Below are 17,975 nucleotides of genomic sequence, written 5' to 3' on the forward strand. Positions count from 1 at the left end.
TTAGACATTTCCAATCGAGCGATTCCCATCCGGATAAATATCGACCGTCGTGGCTATACTACCTACCCCAGATGGGTCCTGTATGTACGGTGAGAGGAACGTACATTGTAACTTGGTTAATTAATATTTCCACCATTAGCATGGCTTCCCTGCCCTTATGATCCAGTTTAATATTAAATCTGCCGTCGAGGTTAGAACATAGCAGAGGAGTATATATTAGACAACCTCGCTCGTAACCAAGACAGGCTCTTGAGGTGTATTCTCACAGGGCACAAGGTATACATACATACATACCATCCCATCCCATCCCGCCTTTTTACCTTGCCACCACCACCATCACCATGCATCTACTCGGAGCATACTCGCTGCTCCTAGCAGCCGCGTCCTGCGCCTCGGCAGTGCGGACCATAATCCCCAAAACGAGCTTCGACTCGCAGGCCAACTTCGACGCGGACTGGGCGTACAACTACCCGTGGGGGACGGACCACAACGGCGGCGCGCGCATGGACAAGGGCCAAGTCAAGTTCTCGAACGGGATGGCGACTCTAACGGCGAAGAAAGTCACGGGCCAGAAGGACGCCACGCACGGCGGCAAGCAGATCAAGATCAACTACCTGTCGGGCGCGATCAGCGCCAAGGAGCACTTCACCGTCGCGCGCGGCGGCGGGTACGACTTCTCGGGCGAGTTCAAGGCCACCACCGCCAAGGGCACCTGGCCCGCCTTCTGGCTGACCGCCGTCGAGGGCTGGCCGCCCGAGATCGACATGGCCGAGTGGAAGGGCTCCGGCAAGATCTCCTTCAACACCTTCAACACCTCCTCCGTCCTCTCCTGGAAGGACGTCAACTACGCCACCCCGGACCAGTTCCACTCCATCAAGTGCGAGGTCCGCGACATCAATCAGCGCGACGTCTCTGTCAAGTTCTACATGGACGGCTCGCTCGTCACGACGCAGGTCGGAGGGAACTTCTTCGGCAAGGCGATGTATCTGTAAGTTTATTCCCGAGCTGTTCTTATGACTACCACCTAGCTTTAGTTACAGAGAGTATGAGTATATAAAAGCGGACAGTATGACTAACGAGAGTCCTTTTTTTAGGATTATCAACTTGCAAATGGAGGGTTCATCCGGATCTCCAGGCCCTAGCAGCGGTAAGTAACACGGTTCAAAGCTGTGATATTCCTAGCTAATGATGAATAAACAGACACGCTGTACCAGGTGCGAAACCTAGAGGTATTAAGCTATAACCCGTAGTACGAGATGCAACAGCATGGGGAAGTAAAGAGTTTGCAGAAATATATCACCGATCCTAATGCCGAAGCCTTAGTACGTGAGGACACACCATAGGCCTGGTTATTAGCGAGTAACTCGAAATAAAGGGGTTAATCAAGCATAAAAGGCTATCTACCTTCAATAACATAGTACTATCTAAGTGACCTACGTAACCGTGAACGGATTCATGATTGCCTATTAGAAAGCCTGGTCTGGGTAGATATAAGTGTCATCCCAACTTATTAGGTTAACAGGAGGCTGGGAAGCTCGTATTACCCCATGATAAGGAAGCTCAGCGCTTATTCCGCCTATATGAATAATAGTTCGTAGCCGTATCATCGGGGAGTAAATATACCCAAGTTTCCAATCAAATAACTAACCGTCTATGAGTTGACCACCATTTACTTGTCGTGGATCTGGTCTGACTGTTTGACTCAAAAGCCGGTACTAGCACGACGTATAAAACGTCCTATTCTCTAGCCCTCCCCACAATAGGCAGCAACTTAATACAACCTACCTTATATGTATCTACATAGGTGCTCGACCCCTTCCACAACTTACAAGTAAGACACAGCCGACTCCGCGTATACATACGATTTTACCGTCAGCACTAACACGAAACAACCAAGATAAGATCTGATTAAATCTTCGCTTAAGACTTATATGTATACCTACGGTATGTAAAGCATATAATGTCCCTCTTGCATCCAACTTAACCTAGGTAGTCAGGATTAAGCATTAGATTCCCACCCCGCGAGGCGCAGTACTTTACCCCAACCTACTTAGTTATATATGTATGTAGGTAGGTGGCTGCCTAGATACCCTACCTAGATGGTAGGTAGATAGGTACATAAGGCATATATATGTAGTCCGGGCCAGTCCAGTCCAGTCCAGTCCAGTCTACCCATCTACATCATCTACTTGCTCGTCTGCCCGACGAAACCCCGAATGAATATCCAGACGCTGTCTGAGATATACTCCGCTCTGGATCCCAAAACTCCTCTCCCGTCGTATATCGAACCGCAGGAAAGGGGGCTATGCGCCAGACTGTCCGGTCCTCTTCCCGTATATACACATATATATGTATGTATATAGTACTATCATCCGGCCGTCCGCATGTGGTATGTGCATGCATGTGCACCGTGAAAGAAAAGGTGAAAAGTATAAAGTATAAAAAAAAAAAAAACTCCGACCATGCAGCTGTTTTATACAATCCGTACGCCGGCCTGCCAGATCTACTTATGCCTATGTAGCATATCCTATCCTATCCGTTTCCGACCTTCATATTAACGTGACCGCTTTATCTTTCCGTCATGGGTTAAGAGGGGCTTCTCCCGACGCCCTACCCGCGGGTGCGCCTACCGAGTATCCGATGTTCTCGCGTTCGTCGTCTGCGACACGGCCGTATCTGCGTCTGCGTTAGCATTCCAATCCACCGAAAACGATAATTAAATCGGGTCACCGGGACATACTCTAGCAGCAACCTAAAGAACCACACCTCCATATCCTCGTGTCTTAGGACCTTATTCGCCCATTCTCGCTGCTGGTTCGCGAGGCGCTCGGCCTCCTTCGTCCCCAGATCGCCGTGACCGAAGAACCGAACAGCCTCGAGCCACTCCTCACCTTGCAGACTGAGGGGGATGTAATGCGCCCACGGCTTCAACCACTCGAGATGCCACTCGCGAAAGATAGCCCATTTGTACACCAAGCTCTTGCTTTTTAGGAATGCATAGAATCGCCCACTGAACGCATTTCCGTCGATGTCCAGCAGATACTTGTACTTCCACGCGTCCTGTTGCTCCACATGCCCCTTGATCATGAAGAATTCCTTCTGCGCATCACAGTCGCCGGGGTCGCACTGCCCCACTCCCGAGAAGTATACGTCGATGATGTCTTTGTAGTCGCCCCGCGGTACCTCCTGGACTCCCCATTTGCCATTATTCTCCTCGAGGATCTTGGCGTTATCGGCTGCGTTCATCTTCTTCACGAACCGCTGTCGGTGCTGTCGTCGCCACCCGCCGTTCCTACTGAAGCCACCGGTCGTAGAGCCGCGCCAGTAGAACTTATCCTGCTTCTCGGTCCACGGAACGTCCTTTCCCTCATCATACGTTACCTTCTCGAACCAGTACCACGGCGACGGGTACAATATATCAGAGTAAGACGAGATCTTGGACTGCGAGAATATCGGGAATAGATCGAGGACGATGTTGTATGCATTCGGCCGGTCGAAGAAGCCAAACGTCGAGCCTAGCGACGGGGAATAGCAGATATCGGACATGGCTGTAATATTGTAGATGAAGCCTAGCTCTCCTAGGCCATACTTCGAGATGTCATCTTTCCTCTCTTCTTCCTCTAAACCTCTAGAAGGACTTTCCGGGGGACACGATAACCTCGAGTGAGTCCAAGTTGGCTGATGAGCAAAGATGTTGAACCGCGTTAGTTTGCTCTCCTCGAATTTAGACCCGTCATTCAGCCCCTTGCCCATCGGCGTGAACTCGTTTTTCAGGCGAGAATGGGAATTGGCCGCAGGCATATTAATATCCTTAGCCCTTTTAACCAATCTAGCTAGGTCATCATGCGGTACTACGACTCTCGACTCGTCGTGCAAGTTAAAGCACAAGTCCATATCGGGTAACCACTTTATGAATTTCCCCATCATACCCGCAGTGGCCTCGCGCTGCCACTCGCTCCCACCCTGGATATGCGTAATTTTACCGTTTCGGATCTGAATACCTAGCAACGCGTTGTCGAAACCTAGCGCCTCCCTGGCGCGCGCGCGTATCGTGAAGGGCTTCAGCCCCCAGAAGGGTGTCAGCGACTCGTGAATCATATCGAATTCGTCGATGAGCTGGACATTCTTGGCCTTCGCGAACTCGAACCATCTGTCGAAGTTGGGCGGCGGGGGGATCCCGTACCGCCTGCGGTATTCTGCAACAGCATCCTTGATTGTCTTGGATTGGCGTGACTTCGTGGCTTCGAGGTCTTTTTCTGCTTGGGTGATCAAGTAATACATAGGATGCTCTCCAGCGGGAGCGGGCTTCGGCTTAGGATCGAAGGGGACCAGGGCCGCCAACGGTTGTGGTGCATTGCTGGAGCCATCTTTCCCAGCACCATATGTATACGATAAAGGGCCGGGCTTAAGGTCTGAAAGGTTGGTGCCGGAAGGCGTTAACCGGAAGAGTGTGATGACGCAAATACCGAGGAAGACGAGCCCGCCGGTTAGGATTAGTTGGCGCGGCCGCATTTCTCTTCACGCCCCTAATCTCACCCGCAGTTTAGAAGGCTCGATGGCGTCGGCTGAGACTTATTGGCGCAGCAAGAAATAATGATGTAAAGAATGACATTGGTACATGTACCTATCGTGGAGAAGAGGGATACAGGTTAGGTATTTAGACTATTTAGAAGGAAATATGGAAATATGGAGATATGGAGATATAAACCTCTTGAAAGAAAATGGACCCGATGAGGTTCAGGAGCCCTTTCCATTCCTGTTTTTTAGTTGCTACCTCTGTACGTAGTGCCCCGGTATTTGTTTGCTTGATCCAATTAAATACTTTCATTTAATCAATAGACGTGCGGGAAGACGCACTGTGACGCGTCTCTGACCATACCTAGCCATATTATCCATGAATCATGTACAAATTATTTCGAGCTTTGCGGGCCGCAGTCAGGGATATAAGCATGTAAATGTGAAAATAGCACGAAATCTGGTCACGAAATTTGGATGATTACACTTTGTTAATGGATGACAGAACTTTATACTAAATAAACTCAATTACCCGTCATCGTTGTACGGAAGGATCATGCTTTATTTTCAGTTAGCGAAGGTACCTTGTTAGGTAAGCCCTTGAATTGAACATTAAATGTCCTTCTATGTACAAGGTACTATGAGGTACATAGTACAACCGGGACTTTCACATGGCACTCCGTGGCTTGGCAACATACAGAGGAACACAGGGGGGCTAGAAGCATGCAAGAACTGGACTTGTGTAGCATTTCGTGGTATCATGGTGTATTTGGCTGAAAAACATCAAGCATCATAGCTTGGCCATTATCCATTCCTCCCAAACGCCGAAAATGCTCTTTAGTCAGTTCATATCCCTTGTTCCTTTTCCTTTTTTTCTTTTGTTATCCGCCTAGTAGAAGAAACCAATAATCTTGCCAGCAACGTGCTTCCTTCGGGCCTCCTCGTGGTCCATGATACCGGCAGAGGTGGTAAGGATGATGTAGCCGAACTGACGAGCGGGTAGCAGCTTGACAACCCACTTCTCGAGGTGGGAAAGGTGGACGTTGTATCGGGGAGAGATGACACCGCACTTGTTGATGCGGCCGTTCAACTGCACGACGATCTTTCCGGATCGGTGGTCATCGACCTCCTCGAACTCGCCGATGTAGCCTAAAAAGGAAAAAAGCGTTAGCTGGATGTAGCGAAAGACTAAACGTAAGACTTCATTTTAGATATATCAGAGAAACGTGTAAGATTCGTTCGCCAGAAAAAAACTTCGATCTATCGGCAACTTAAAAGACTTCGGTCGTAGGGCGTTGTGAGACCGTTATCCAGTTATCATGCCGAATAATTTGTACATGGGGGGTGTCGGAGGGCTGTGTCATGTGGAAGACGAAGAAGATAAGACCTACCGTGGCGCTGCATGACGGTCAAGAACTTGACGATGACCTTAGAGCTAGGTCGGATGAGGACCTGGCGCTTGCCGGTCTTCTCGGCGTTGTTGATGGCGTTAAGCGCATCGTTGAGGACGGAAGTCTTGACCATTTTGGCGGTATTGCGAGATTCTCAGACCGTTCGAAAAGGATGTGAGGTATCTGTTGATAATGGTGTTTGGTTAGCCTTCAAAAGCCAAGAGCATGGAGAGTGCCCTCCCCCAATGTGCCACTTTGGGGAGGGTTCTGCCCGCTCAGTACTGGAGAGGAGAAGCGTATCAGAAACCTGACTCGTCCATCGCGACGCGAAGGCTGGCGGCAAGGTCTCTGATTGCTCTCCCCCGGCTTCTTGAAGGGCGCATTGGGGGATGGAAATGTGCCTTAATTTAAGACATGGCGACTTATTATTACATACCTCTATAGAGGTCGTAAGCGAAGGGGAATTGCTTGACGCTCTGGTTTATGCTTGTCGTGCAGAAGTTTGGTTGAAGTGAAACGGAGTGGAGGTAAGAAAAAAAGGTAGAGGAATGGTTGGCGGTCAGTTAGATTGATTTCTCTTTTTTTTTTTTGCCAGTGCGAAAATTATGGTGGGCGGGTTGAATTGGGAATCTCCACCCAATGGGGTAAATTTCGGCCAACTAACCCTAAGCGATACACAACTAGCCTTCCCCACTGCACCTTCCCTAACGTTCAAGCCTCGATTGATACACTCTATTTCCATTCGGCGATTTGGAACAATTCCAGATTTTCGCACGACTCAAATCCACCCACCAAATTCACCTTCACAACTCGACACAGCAAAACCACTCTTCGAGGATCGCACCGGTGTCACAAAATTCAAGATGGTATGTTTTATTATTTACTATTATTGCGCTCTTATACGAAGGGACAAGGATATTTAAATGCGACGGTCTTGCATCTTGTGCTTAGATTGCTATTATGTGCGCGCAAGCAATTTGTTAATAGTTATTCTTCAAATTTAGTCGGACGTAGAAGAGAACAACGCACCCGAAGCCCCCGAGGAGGTTGAAGTTTCCGCCGATGCCTCCAAGGGTCAGATGTCCGTTCTGGATGCCCTCAAGGGTGTCTTGAAGCTCGCCCTTATGCACGACGGTCTTGCCCGGGGTCTCCGTGAAGCATCCAAGGCTCTCGACCGACGACAAGCCCACATGTGTGTTCTAAACGAGTCCTGCGAGGAAGAGGCCTACAAGAAGTTGGTCATCGCCCTCTGCTCCGAACACAAGATCCCCCTGATCAAGGTTCCCGACGGAAAGCAACTGGGCGAGTGGTCAGGTCTCTGTAAGTTATATGAGCTTATGGGATTATATGGTTCGGAACTAACCATAATATTTTGTAGGTGTCTTGGACCGAGAAGGCAACGCGCGCAAGGTAGTAAACTGCTCTTGCGTGGTTGTCAAGGACTGGGGTGAGGAGTCGACTGAGCGATCCATCCTCCTGAACTACTTCCAGACCGAGCAGTAAGGAATTCATCACGGGCGTTGCGCGGGGATATAGACAGTGGAACGGGATGATTTTCAAGCCATCGTCATGAGCCCTTGGCATGTACTCTACCGGCTTGACCATCTGGCATAGATGCTGGGAAAAAATTAAGGGGTCTATACTGCATCAGGAATCAAGGAAAACTTGCATTACCAATCTCAGCTGCAAAGCCTTTTTTTTTTTTCACCCGTGAAATTTCTTTATATGATGGTGATTATGAGCTCATTTGCGCTCTTCTACTACAATCAGGTGATATCCGAACGCCGTCTTCGCCTCTCCGATGCTGAGGTTACTGCCCTTACTCTCTGGTAGTACGAAAGCAACATCTTCAAATTCAGGTTGTAGTGATCCTTTCCGTTGTGTACCAAGAAGACCGCCTAAGGTTTCTAGGTCAGCTTTCGACTCAGTTATATAGATATCCGATACTCAAGCATCAAGAAGTGAAGTGATAAATTCCGACTCTGTAGATAGAACGTACCTTGTTTAGCTTTATCCTCGCTATACTCTCTAGCCACTGCTATGAAATTATTCAGAGTAGGATCCTCTCTGATCTTAGCCAGTGCTTCTTCCTTCTTGGAGTGCTTTTCGCACTACAAGTTGTGTGTCAATTCGTATACTCGAGGATGAGAGGAGGTCGAACCCTAACTTACTAGGATATGGCGAACCACAACGGACTGTGCGCCTTTCACTTTACCACCCTTTTTATTATCATCTTTGTCGCCAGAGTCCTTATTGTTGGACTTGTTGTCGGCCTTCTTCTTCGCACCCATTTTGAATAATGTTGATGTTAATAGTGGTTGGATGAGCTACAAAGTTGATGTGAGAGCCCCACGTTGATCTGATCGAACTGACGTGCAGGTAATAGTAATATGAGGGGCTATTAGCCTGATCATATTCAGCTGGTTGCCGGCTGTCAAATAATAGACCCACTAAGCTCATCCCTTTCCTACCACTTACACGCCAAACCATAGAACTTAGTCCGGGCTATTCTACTATGGCTATAAGCTACGCGTTGCAATTTACTAAGTATGAATTCTCAATAATACATAGGACAACGGGCAATAGTGAAAAGACTTTATATAGGCTTCGTGTGGCATTATAGCTACCCGCCATCGGACCTTACCCCTATTCTTGAGAATCAGTCCCGGACCCCCAACGCGAGACAGACGCTCTGAATAGACGCGCCCTTCTCCAATCATCTCTGTCGATCCGCTCTTCTTGACGTCTAAGCTTCCACTCTAGATAGCTTGTTTCTCCCTGCAGGAGCTTGATCTTGTCGCCTTCGAGCTTCTCGTATAAGTTCCAATCGTCTAGCTGGGAGGGTCGTGGTATGCTTTCGATATCCTCCAGGGACACCTTTGGGTTCGGCACGCGCTCAAGTGTTAGTTCTAGGCGGTAGACATTTGTATTGTTGTCGAGCTTGCACCCGTACTGTTTGATAGTGAAACTTTTTGATGAATGAGTAAGTATTCTGTCAACTGCCAATTATTCGAAAATGAGTAGTAAAAGGTTCTGTCACGACTTACAGTCCATCATAGCGGACGCCGGCCTGCGGCGCCAGGATGCTCTTCAGTCTGTAGCCTCGAAGAACGCGGATCTGTCGGCCGACTTGAGATATTAGAGCGATATGCATGTCCCCAGACCTTCCTTCGCGGACATATTTATATGTATCGCCCCGTAGCCACTCTTCCTGTCCGGTAAGTAGAGGCAGAGTAGTGATACAATACCTTCCTTTCGTTGGTACCTCCAACGAACTAGCCACCATGCCATCTCTCTCAGCACATGTAATATTCAGCCACCAGCTTAATAGCACATACAATGTTAGAAACAAGCCAGTCGAATCACGAAAGAACGAACTTCGAGAACTTACTGTCCAGGATCGAATTGTAGGTTTCCCTCAAGCTCCGAGATTGGGTCGCTCACTTTCGTCTGCCACTTACCCAGGTCGTAGGTCAGAGATGTATTGAATGAAACATCCTTGAGCCGGCCGCCCTTGACCAGCGCCGCACAGCGATATTGATCCATCATGAAGTACTGCTCGCGGAATCTGCGTCTCCACGCGCGCCATAGGTTCTTAGCATGTGATATAATGACGCGGAATTGGAGCGAGAAGCTGCCAGTTGCTGCACCTGTCCTCATCAACGGGCTGGAAGCGCCTCTCATCTTCTCGGCAAACTGTAGAAGCTCAGCCAGCAGCTTGTCCAGCCGAGCGTGCTCGATGGTCTCAATATCGAGTGTTGGACGCCCCCATTGTTGCTCTTCGTCTCTAAGCGCCGCCTCTAGGAAACTGTTCAGTTTCTCGGTTCCAGGTCCCACTCTTCTATAGTGCTTCAAGTTTACCCTGACGGAGTCCGATAACTCTAGTAAGGCCGCTGGATTCCAGTCTAGCTCGGTGGGTTCGTCGGATACCAATGAGAACGCAGACTGGGCTTGGAACACCCATTGTTAGTCGGCAGCTATAACTAAATAGCAATCAATTGAGCTACAATACCTCTCAAAGGTGGCGGTCTCCTGCTAAATGGCAAATTGCTAGCCCCGTCTAAGCTAAAGTGCTTAACATTTCGGCTTGGGACCTATATATCGTGAGCAATATTATCAACAAACTATATATATTATTGTTTTCTACATCGAATTACCTGGTTCGTAACATCCTGTTGTTTACTGAAGATGAAGTGGTCTTGTTCATCATTGCTAATTCCAACAGGTTTTGGCTTCAGATATAGCCTTGGTACGTCTACTCGAGACCGAGTATTCTGGTTATACTGCGCGATTCGTTCAAGCATACTCATTATGAGGTATAGTTAATAGGTTAGTATATAGTGTGCTCCTCTCATAGCATCCTAGTTGCGGCTTAGAAGCTCTTAGTTCAGTTTGCGGTAGCGATATCTCGTATACAGTGTCTTTGAAACGACGTTACGGGTAGAAATTATAGACGAATTAATGAGGCTTGATTAGCAATACTTTAAAGGAGGTATACTTGATATAGGTCTTGATATAGGTGGTCGAATCGATATATCAGGGAGAAGCTTGTGAACAAGAAGAAACGCCTCACTCTTTTTCCCAACAAAGGGAAGTCGCTATTCGAGGACATGATGTATTATGGAGCTTGTGAAACAAAGAAGCCCCAGCTCTCTCTCTCCGTGTAGCACTCTGCACTTGCCTTAGGTACCTAATCTACTTAATTCATTACACTACATACATACAAATGTACCTCACACGTAGATCCGAATATTTAGGTGCCTGGATAGAACAGGTATCTGGATGTGTTCTACGGGGAATTGTAGGACGCGGATAGCTCATAATACTATATGCTAAGCGTGCAGTATATTTGATTTGTTTAGTAGTAATTGGGTATCTTAGCTAACTTCCATAGAATGCTAGAATGATATGAGCCCTATGCCCATTTCTCATTACCTACGTTAAAGCCATATCAACACTTTAGCGTTACATCTCTTTGACAGAACATAATAGCAACATTGTAGAGTCATGCGCTTATACATCTTGCATTCCCGTTGTTGAGTTAGTATGACTTATAAAAATTTGGGTCCTTACCGACGGAGAAACATCAAAACACGATGAAGTTATGAATATCTCTAAGTCCTCACACTCTACCAATTAATCTCGTATGTTTTAGCTAAGAAATGACTTGCAGGTGTAGAAAAACCGAAGGAGTTCTAGGCAAAATGGAGAGGGTGGCGCGAAATGGACTAGGTTCGTAACAGTGAAATACTAGCATTAGATCTCCTCGTTATAGGGAGTTGACAATATCTTGGCCGGGAGAAGTTGATAGAGAATCTGAAATAGCCGTGTCATCGCTGGTGGGGATCGCCCCTTGAAGTTCTCGAAGAACCATGGTTGCGTACTGGCTAGTGTTTAGTGCGAATCGAAGGATCACTGCGATTTTCTTCTCATCAGTAGTAGTAGCGTTGGTTAACTGGGTTGACTCGTTCGCTTCGTGTTCGCCATCGTGGATGTCACCTAGGGGTTCGGTATGATGAGATGTTTCGGCTACGCTGTCATCTGACGACTTTATCGCTTCGTTCTGGCGGCTGGTGGTGCTAGGTGGATCTACGACGGGCTTCGACGTCTGCCCTTCGGGTTGAATCTCGGACGTAGTTGTATTCTCGGAAGTCTTTATGATGTTTTTGTCAGTAAATACTCTCAACGCTGCCATAAGTAACTGAATGGCATTCTTTGCAACGGCTCGCACCTGTGATGTAAGGGTGGTGACAAGTAAATGGCCAGAATCTCTGTCATCTTGGCCTGTCGACTCCACTCCTTCGATTATATTTGGCTGATCAGCCTTATCTGCGTCTACTTGCATCTTATCTTCATAAGTTTGCGAGATACTACTCTCGCTCTCTGCCTTGATATCATCTGTCTGCTCAGAAACTTTGACTCGCTTGTTACTTCCGTTGACTGAAGTCTGCACCCAGGTATCTCTTGTCCGAGTCTCTGGCATGTCGGTAGACTCTTCGGCTTTTCGTCTCTCGGACCTGGCTCGAGCTTCTTGGAGATCACTATCTCGTACATTATCGGCAAAGCTTTGCCATTTTGAGGGTGGTCCTTGTGCCTCTCGCTGAGCGGCTTTGCGATCCGCTGCTTCTTTAGCTTTACGGCTTCGTATTAGATCTAAATCAGTCGGTACTAGCTGTTCCGTATCCTTCAAGTAGGATCGGACAGAGGCGTCTGGTGTACCAATGAACTTGCCCATGAGCTTGCGGTAAGATCCAGGGAGGCTAAAATCTTTCTGTTGCCGGAGCATATTTTGGGGGTCTAGCCCACCATTCTCCTCCTTAGCCATGAAGTCTTTATAGAACTGTCCAATTTCATTATCCGGGTATACGACGTCCCAACCCGGAGATGGCAATACGACGTCAAAGATGGAATACTTCCCACCACTAGCTTCTTCCTCTGTTAATGCATGTGCTTTCAACCCGTGTGAATCCTCGGCAAAAGATCCTCCGTTCATAAGATGGATCATATCCTCTTCACCGTTTCCGTTCTGACGGCCTTCTGACGAGGTAGAAGCTTCGGAATCAATAAGGACCAAGTCTCCTTTGACTACTTGCAGACCGAACTGTTCCCAGCGTCTGCTTGCAGCAAAATTCCATACTAGAGACTGATATGCATGAACATACATCGTACGCATCCCACGACTAACTGAAAGGAGCGCGCCGAGAAAATCCCTAGGATGTTTATCGAGTTGATGCATCAATGCAGACTCTACATGACATCTTCTAGGTAAACACTTAAGCGCATCCTGCGCATTACCGGTCTCCGAAAATATTGAACAAGCCCGTGCACGATAGGTATCTTCACGACGCATTGATTCGACAGAGCTAGGGTCGATGTCTAGTAAAGCAGGGTCGAAAGACAGTAGATCTTGTACAGCACCTTCGAAATCACGGTTGAGAATCTTCATGCCGATTTCCTGAGTTCCAATTTGATGTGTACCAAATCGCTGAGTGCCATAGTAGTTAATAAAACCATTCTGGGTGACCTTTTCTAATGCTGTCTTTATGGTAGAATCTGCAACTTCGAGTTTTTGTTCAAAGGTCAGATCTTGAGTCCCACTAAAGTAGCAGTTTTTGAGAACAATCACGAACTCATTCCCGCTATGGTGTCCTAGGTGGATGGAATGCTGTTCGAACTTGAAATCTCCGAGTTTCACGCCATATATCTTGTCGTTGTTAAGAGAAATTAGTGACTGAGGATTTCGTCTCCGCATGCTGACTCGCTGGGTAGTCACAGCACGACGGTCTTTGGTGCCAGCGATACCGAAGAAGGAGGGCTTGAGATTTAGAAAACGGGCTATTTGACCAATCGCGTCCATCGTATCTCGGTTCTCCTTGTAGAGCGTGAAATGCAAGAACTTGCCATCTTGATCTTGGCCGCCATTCTGGCCGCTGTTTCTGGATCTCTCATTTCTAGATCTATCGTTTCTAGATCTATCATTCCTTGAACGGTTGCCCCACTGCTGGTTACCTTTGCTGACAACCGTTGCTTTAATAGAGCCATCCGAATCCGTAGCAGTGTCAATTTTGCCACCAAATATGCGACGAATTTCCTAGTTGGAGTCAGTTTTACTCGATTAGAAATATCTAGTGGACTTACTGAATGAACTCGGGATCTTTGGGCTTTATCAGTTATTGCTGCGATTGTCACAAATTTGGAGACTTTAGGTTGTGCTTTCGTATTTTCGTTTACCTTGCTATATAAGTCAATTAAACCTTCTGCGGTGCTTTGGCCGAGGAGATCTATGAGAACTGTTTGATCGGATACGGATATAGTAGTAGAACTTTCTCCATCCTTTGGCTGCTCCGAACTGGCTGATGGCTGAGATCCTGTATCGTTCGCGGCAACGGTATCAACAGTACCAGTTGTGAGTTTTTTACCCTCTTCAGAATTTAATGGCTTGGAAGCCTGAAACTTTGCTGTTTGTTGATCAGGAATCTATCGAAGTTAGATGTTTTAGTTTAAGGGTTACTATGCAGGGTAAAACCGACTCACAGGTTTTGCCAATTCCCTTGCACTTGTCTGAAAGTCATGCAAATGAATCACTTCACCATTTTTATTGATCTCATGGACTTGGAAATCAGTGAATCTGAAGAAAAATAATTAGAAATGAACCGAATAAGCGAACAGACGTTATAACGACGATGCAGGTTAATATATATGTCCCTTACCTTGTACGGACTTGGCCATACCATCTATGCTCCTTCTCTGACACAAAATGAAGGATACCAAGACGTTGCTCTAAGGAGTTTCGCATTGAGGCATCGCTGCCTTGGGCCATAGCAGTATGAGTCGCCATTCTCGAAGTGTAGTATCAGAATTTAAAACAAATAAGCTATGTGTTTAGACGCATAGATGCTTATCGAACATTCGAATAGCTGCGTTGGGATGAATAAATCAAAGTTTACTAAGATCCCATGCGCATATAGATTGAGGTTATCGGGATAATTAGAGGAATAAAGTGCGAATTGCGATATACGATTGATACCTTCCAACTTAAACGCTTGCAATAGCAGCTTCTCTGCTAGTTTGCTAATTCACAAGTTTTTACCGGCAGAAAGTTGAATAATGAAGGCGGTCAAAAGAATGGTGGAAGGCGGTGGGTACTTACTCCATTAGTTACTGCATGTCTCCACATCGTACATCTACACTATTTTTACTAGGATCACCTACAGGCATAAACTGGAAATTCTCCGACTGGTTCAAAATAACAACCATAGCATACCAAGGTTACCTAGGTACATAATACGTACATATTTGTTTACGTAATATTGAAGTTAAGCGCATAAGGTTACATGTTATGCACCTTTACATTGCCTCTCCGCGCCTGCCTTAGTGATCTTTCTTTGACTGTTTTCTCACCTTTCAAGTTCATATTTACCGTCAAGATGCCTGTGAAAAGAAAGGCTTCAGGAAGTATGTCCAACTCTCCTCGCTTACTACCACTACATAAATCCATCATGCTGAACTTCTTAAGACGTTACAGGCTCCGCTAAGTCGGGAAAGGCCTCTACTACTTCGACACCCGGTCCTTCGACGCCTCGATCCATCGATAGCGACGATGATTCAGATTCTCCGGAGGAGCCGGTCGAAAATGAGGAGCAGCTACAAAAGGTCGTAGATCGTTTCTCCCTTGCTACGTTTCAAGGCACTACGGTACACGAAGAAGATTGGACTTCGAGCCGATTTTTTAGAGGTGGAAAGCGGGATTTCTCATATCTGCCTTTAAAGCCCGATTTTAAGAGTCGTCCTATATGGATCGATCCCCAGCGAGGACGAATAATCCTGGAAAATTTCAGTCCCTTGGCCGATCAAGCAAAAGACTTCCTCATTACCGTTGCCGAGCCTTTGTCGCGTCCGACCTTTATCCACGAGTATGCTCTTACTAGTCATAGCTTATACGCTGCTGTATCAGTTGGGCTGCAACCCCGAGACATCATCAACACCCTAGAACGGTTTTCAAAGACACCCGTCCCAGAATCAATAACGAAATTTATTAGTAGTTGTGCATCAAGTTATGGCAAAGTGAAGCTAGTCATCAAGGATACGAAATATTTTGTAGAAAGCACGGACCCGGAAGTACTACAGAAACTGCTAAAGGACGCGGTTATCGGACCTTGTCGCGTTAAGGGAACAGAAACTGTTACCAGCGCCCCTTCTATGGGCGGCCTGGTGATTCCCGGAACCTCTAATGCTGCAGGAGTACAACAAGCACAACTAAAAAAGGACGAAAAGGCACAACCAGAGACAACCGAGGGGGCGCAAGCTCAAGATCCTTACGATGCTCTAAGAGAAGATGATGATGACGATAATCAGGAGGCCGTGCATGCCTTCGAGATCTACGACACTTCCATCGAAGTCGTCCAGAAACGTGCCTTGGAGATTCAATATCCTATGTTGGAGGAGTATGATTTCCGCAACGACGATCGAAATGCGAATCTCGAGATCGATTTACGACCGGCTACACAAATTCGGAGTTATCAGGAGAAGAGCCTTAGCAAGATGTTCGGTAACGGCCGAGCAAAAAGTGGTATCATCGTCCTGCCTTGTGGCGCCGGAAAGACATTGGTCGGAATCACTGCTGCCTGTACGATCAAGAAGGGCTGCATCGTCCTTTGCACGAGCACGATGTCAGCTAATCAATGGCGGAACGAATTCTTAAAATGGTCCAATATCAGACCCGATGATATTGCCTTATTTACTTCGGATCATAAACAAAGGTTCCCTGGGAATACTGGTATTATCGTTACAACATATCCCATGGTGACAAACTCGGGGAAGAAGCGGGCTCATGATTCACAGAAGATGATGGATTTCTTAACTAGTCGGGAGTGGGGTCTGATGTTGCTCGACGAGGTTCACGTCGTGCCTGCTAATATCTTCCGGAAGGTCTCGCACTCGATCAAGAGCCACGCAAAGCTCGGATTAACTGCTACGCTACTTCGAGAGGACGATAAGATTTCAGATTTGAACTTCCTTATTGGGCCGAAGCTGTACGAGGCGAATTGGATGGAGCTGTCGGAGCAAGGCCACATAGCTAAAGTTCAATGCGCCGAAGTCTGGTGCCCGATGACGGCAGAATTTTTCGACGAGTTCAACAGGCAAAAGAAAAATCGAAGTCTCCAACAAAACTTATATGTCATGAACCCACGAAAGATCCAGGCTTGCCAGTTCCTCATTGATTATCACGAGAGGCGAGGCGACAAGATCATCGTCTTTTCGGACAATGTATACGCCCTCAAACAGATCGCCTTAGCCCTCGGAAAAGCTTACATCTGTGGGTCTACATCGAACAATGAGCGGACGGTAGTGCTAGAGAATTTCATGCATAACCCCCTCGTCAAAACTATCTTCCTATCGAAGATTGGTGATACATCTCTCGACCTTCCAGAGGCTACGTGTTTGATCCAGATATCCTCGCATTACGGTTCTCGTCGTCAGGAAGCACAGCGGCTAGGCCGGATTCTCCGAGCAAAGCGGAGATCTGACGAGGGATTTAATGCGTTTTTCTACTCATTAGTCTCGAGGGATACACCCGAGATGTACTACTCAACCAAGAGACAGGCTTTCCTTGTAGATCAAGGATATTCCTTTAAAGTCATTACATCTCTTACCGGAATGGAGAAGATGGAAGGGCTCGTGTTCAAAACGCCTCAGGAGCGTCGTGAGCTTCTCGCGAAGATTGTAACCGACACAGAGAAGCCGGATGATAGAGACAGGGATGATTACACGGATGATATGTTTAATATGACAGGTTCAAGAAAGAGAGGCCGAGTTAGACGTACAGCTGGTGGGCTTGATGATCTTAGCGGTGGAAAGGACATGGCCTACATTGAACAGAGGAAGGGCGCGAATAAGGGGCTCAAGAAGAAGCCAGCCAAGAGTAACGCCTTCTTCAAGAAGATGGCGAGGGAAAAGGAAAGGCTCAAAACCCAGCGTTAGGATGCGTGAATATACTGTGTATACTATCGGGGGCGCAGAAAAGGAGTGGCGCCAGTGTATTTCGGAGACTATGCGGGAGATGAATAAACCCCAAGTATGGTTTTCACCGCTGGTTTACAGGTAGTACTCATGCTACAGGCGTATCGCCATAGACGATATGGTTCAATACGGAGGTACTTTATCCGGGTGTGGCTTAGTGATCCCAGCGCAATGGACAGATGCATCCATCCCACGATCATGGCTGCAGTGCTACGTATGAAATGCAACCTAGCACACGTACATTGCGTGGCACCGGGAGTTATTTAAAATTTGCTCAAGACACTGCACGACATGGGCTGACTTTCACGGGATTTGATTGGGGTCGCATTTTGCTGAGGGATAAGGGGAGGCTTAACTCGAGTTACATTTACAATATTTTCCTTGTAATATCAACGTTGTCGTTGTCGATGTACCTACGGGTTAACCGAAATATCAACTCCATCCGTTCTACCCTCTTAGGTAGGTATGATAATATAGTAACATCTACGAGGTTGTGTTGATGTCGTCGCCTTTTTACCTTTAATCATGCTATAAGCTTTTTGATATGCA

General features: G+C 47.1%; 8 protein-coding genes across 8 annotated transcripts; 3 read left to right on the forward strand and 5 right to left on the reverse strand.

Annotated features, from left to right (window-relative positions):
• Positions 1-341: 341 nt before the first annotated feature.
• Positions 342-1,250, forward strand: GL218_01684 (Galactan endo-beta-1,3-galactanase; the record flags this gene model as incomplete). Its single annotated transcript, XM_033578163.1, has 3 exons — positions 342-988; positions 1,095-1,147; positions 1,201-1,250. 3 exons carry the CDS (start codon positions 342-344, stop codon positions 1,248-1,250), a joined length of 750 nt encoding a protein of 249 aa, XP_033437837.1.
• Positions 1,251-2,579: 1,329 nt separating this feature from the next.
• GL218_01685 (Beta-1,2-xylosyltransferase 1) lies at positions 2,580-4,512 on the reverse strand (the record flags this gene model as incomplete). Its single annotated transcript, XM_033578164.1, has 2 exons — positions 2,580-2,676; positions 2,741-4,512. 2 exons carry the CDS (start codon positions 4,510-4,512, stop codon positions 2,580-2,582), a joined length of 1,869 nt encoding a protein of 622 aa, XP_033437836.1.
• An 892-nt stretch (positions 4,513-5,404) lies between these two features.
• GL218_01686 (40S ribosomal protein S22) lies at positions 5,405-6,039 on the reverse strand (the record flags this gene model as incomplete). Its single annotated transcript, XM_033578165.1, has 2 exons — positions 5,405-5,664; positions 5,907-6,039. 2 exons carry the CDS (start codon positions 6,037-6,039, stop codon positions 5,405-5,407), a joined length of 393 nt encoding a protein of 130 aa, XP_033437839.1.
• A 730-nt stretch (positions 6,040-6,769) lies between these two features.
• GL218_01687 (40S ribosomal protein S12) lies at positions 6,770-7,409 on the forward strand (the record flags this gene model as incomplete). Its single annotated transcript, XM_033578166.1, has 3 exons — positions 6,770-6,772; positions 6,911-7,226; positions 7,285-7,409. 3 exons carry the CDS (start codon positions 6,770-6,772, stop codon positions 7,407-7,409), a joined length of 444 nt encoding a protein of 147 aa, XP_033437838.1.
• Positions 7,410-7,649: 240 nt separating this feature from the next.
• On the reverse strand, positions 7,650-8,197 carry GL218_01688 (Peptidyl-prolyl cis-trans isomerase pin4; the record flags this gene model as incomplete). The annotated part of the gene is made up of 3 exons (XM_033578167.1): positions 7,650-7,804; positions 7,906-8,017; positions 8,078-8,197. The coding sequence occupies 3 exons, from the start codon at positions 8,195-8,197 to the stop codon at positions 7,650-7,652; spliced, it is 387 nt and encodes a 128-aa protein (XP_033437845.1).
• Positions 8,198-8,552: 355 nt separating this feature from the next.
• GL218_01689 (uncharacterized protein) lies at positions 8,553-9,870 on the reverse strand (the record flags this gene model as incomplete). The annotated part of the gene is made up of 4 exons (XM_033578168.1): positions 8,553-8,874; positions 8,954-9,229; positions 9,298-9,706; positions 9,768-9,870. 4 exons carry the CDS (start codon positions 9,868-9,870, stop codon positions 8,553-8,555), a joined length of 1,110 nt encoding a protein of 369 aa, XP_033437844.1.
• Positions 9,871-11,175: 1,305 nt separating this feature from the next.
• Positions 11,176-14,244, reverse strand: GL218_01690 (Multisubstrate pseudouridine synthase 7; the record flags this gene model as incomplete). Its single annotated transcript, XM_033578169.1, has 4 exons — positions 11,176-13,497; positions 13,545-13,883; positions 13,941-14,034; positions 14,117-14,244. The coding sequence occupies 4 exons, from the start codon at positions 14,242-14,244 to the stop codon at positions 11,176-11,178; spliced, it is 2,883 nt and encodes a 960-aa protein (XP_033438839.1).
• Positions 14,245-14,833: 589 nt separating this feature from the next.
• Positions 14,834-17,387, forward strand: GL218_01691 (putative DNA repair helicase ercc3; the record flags this gene model as incomplete). The annotated part of the gene is made up of 2 exons (XM_033578170.1): positions 14,834-14,861; positions 14,923-17,387. 2 exons carry the CDS (start codon positions 14,834-14,836, stop codon positions 17,385-17,387), a joined length of 2,493 nt encoding a protein of 830 aa, XP_033438840.1.
• Positions 17,388-17,975: the final 588 nt, after the last annotated feature.

The sequence above is a fragment of the Daldinia childiae genome, assembly GCF_008694065.1.
Source record: "Daldinia childiae strain JS-1345 chromosome Unknown Scaffold2, whole genome shotgun sequence".
NCBI classification, from domain to species: Eukaryota; Fungi; Ascomycota; class Sordariomycetes; order Xylariales; family Hypoxylaceae; genus Daldinia; species Daldinia childiae.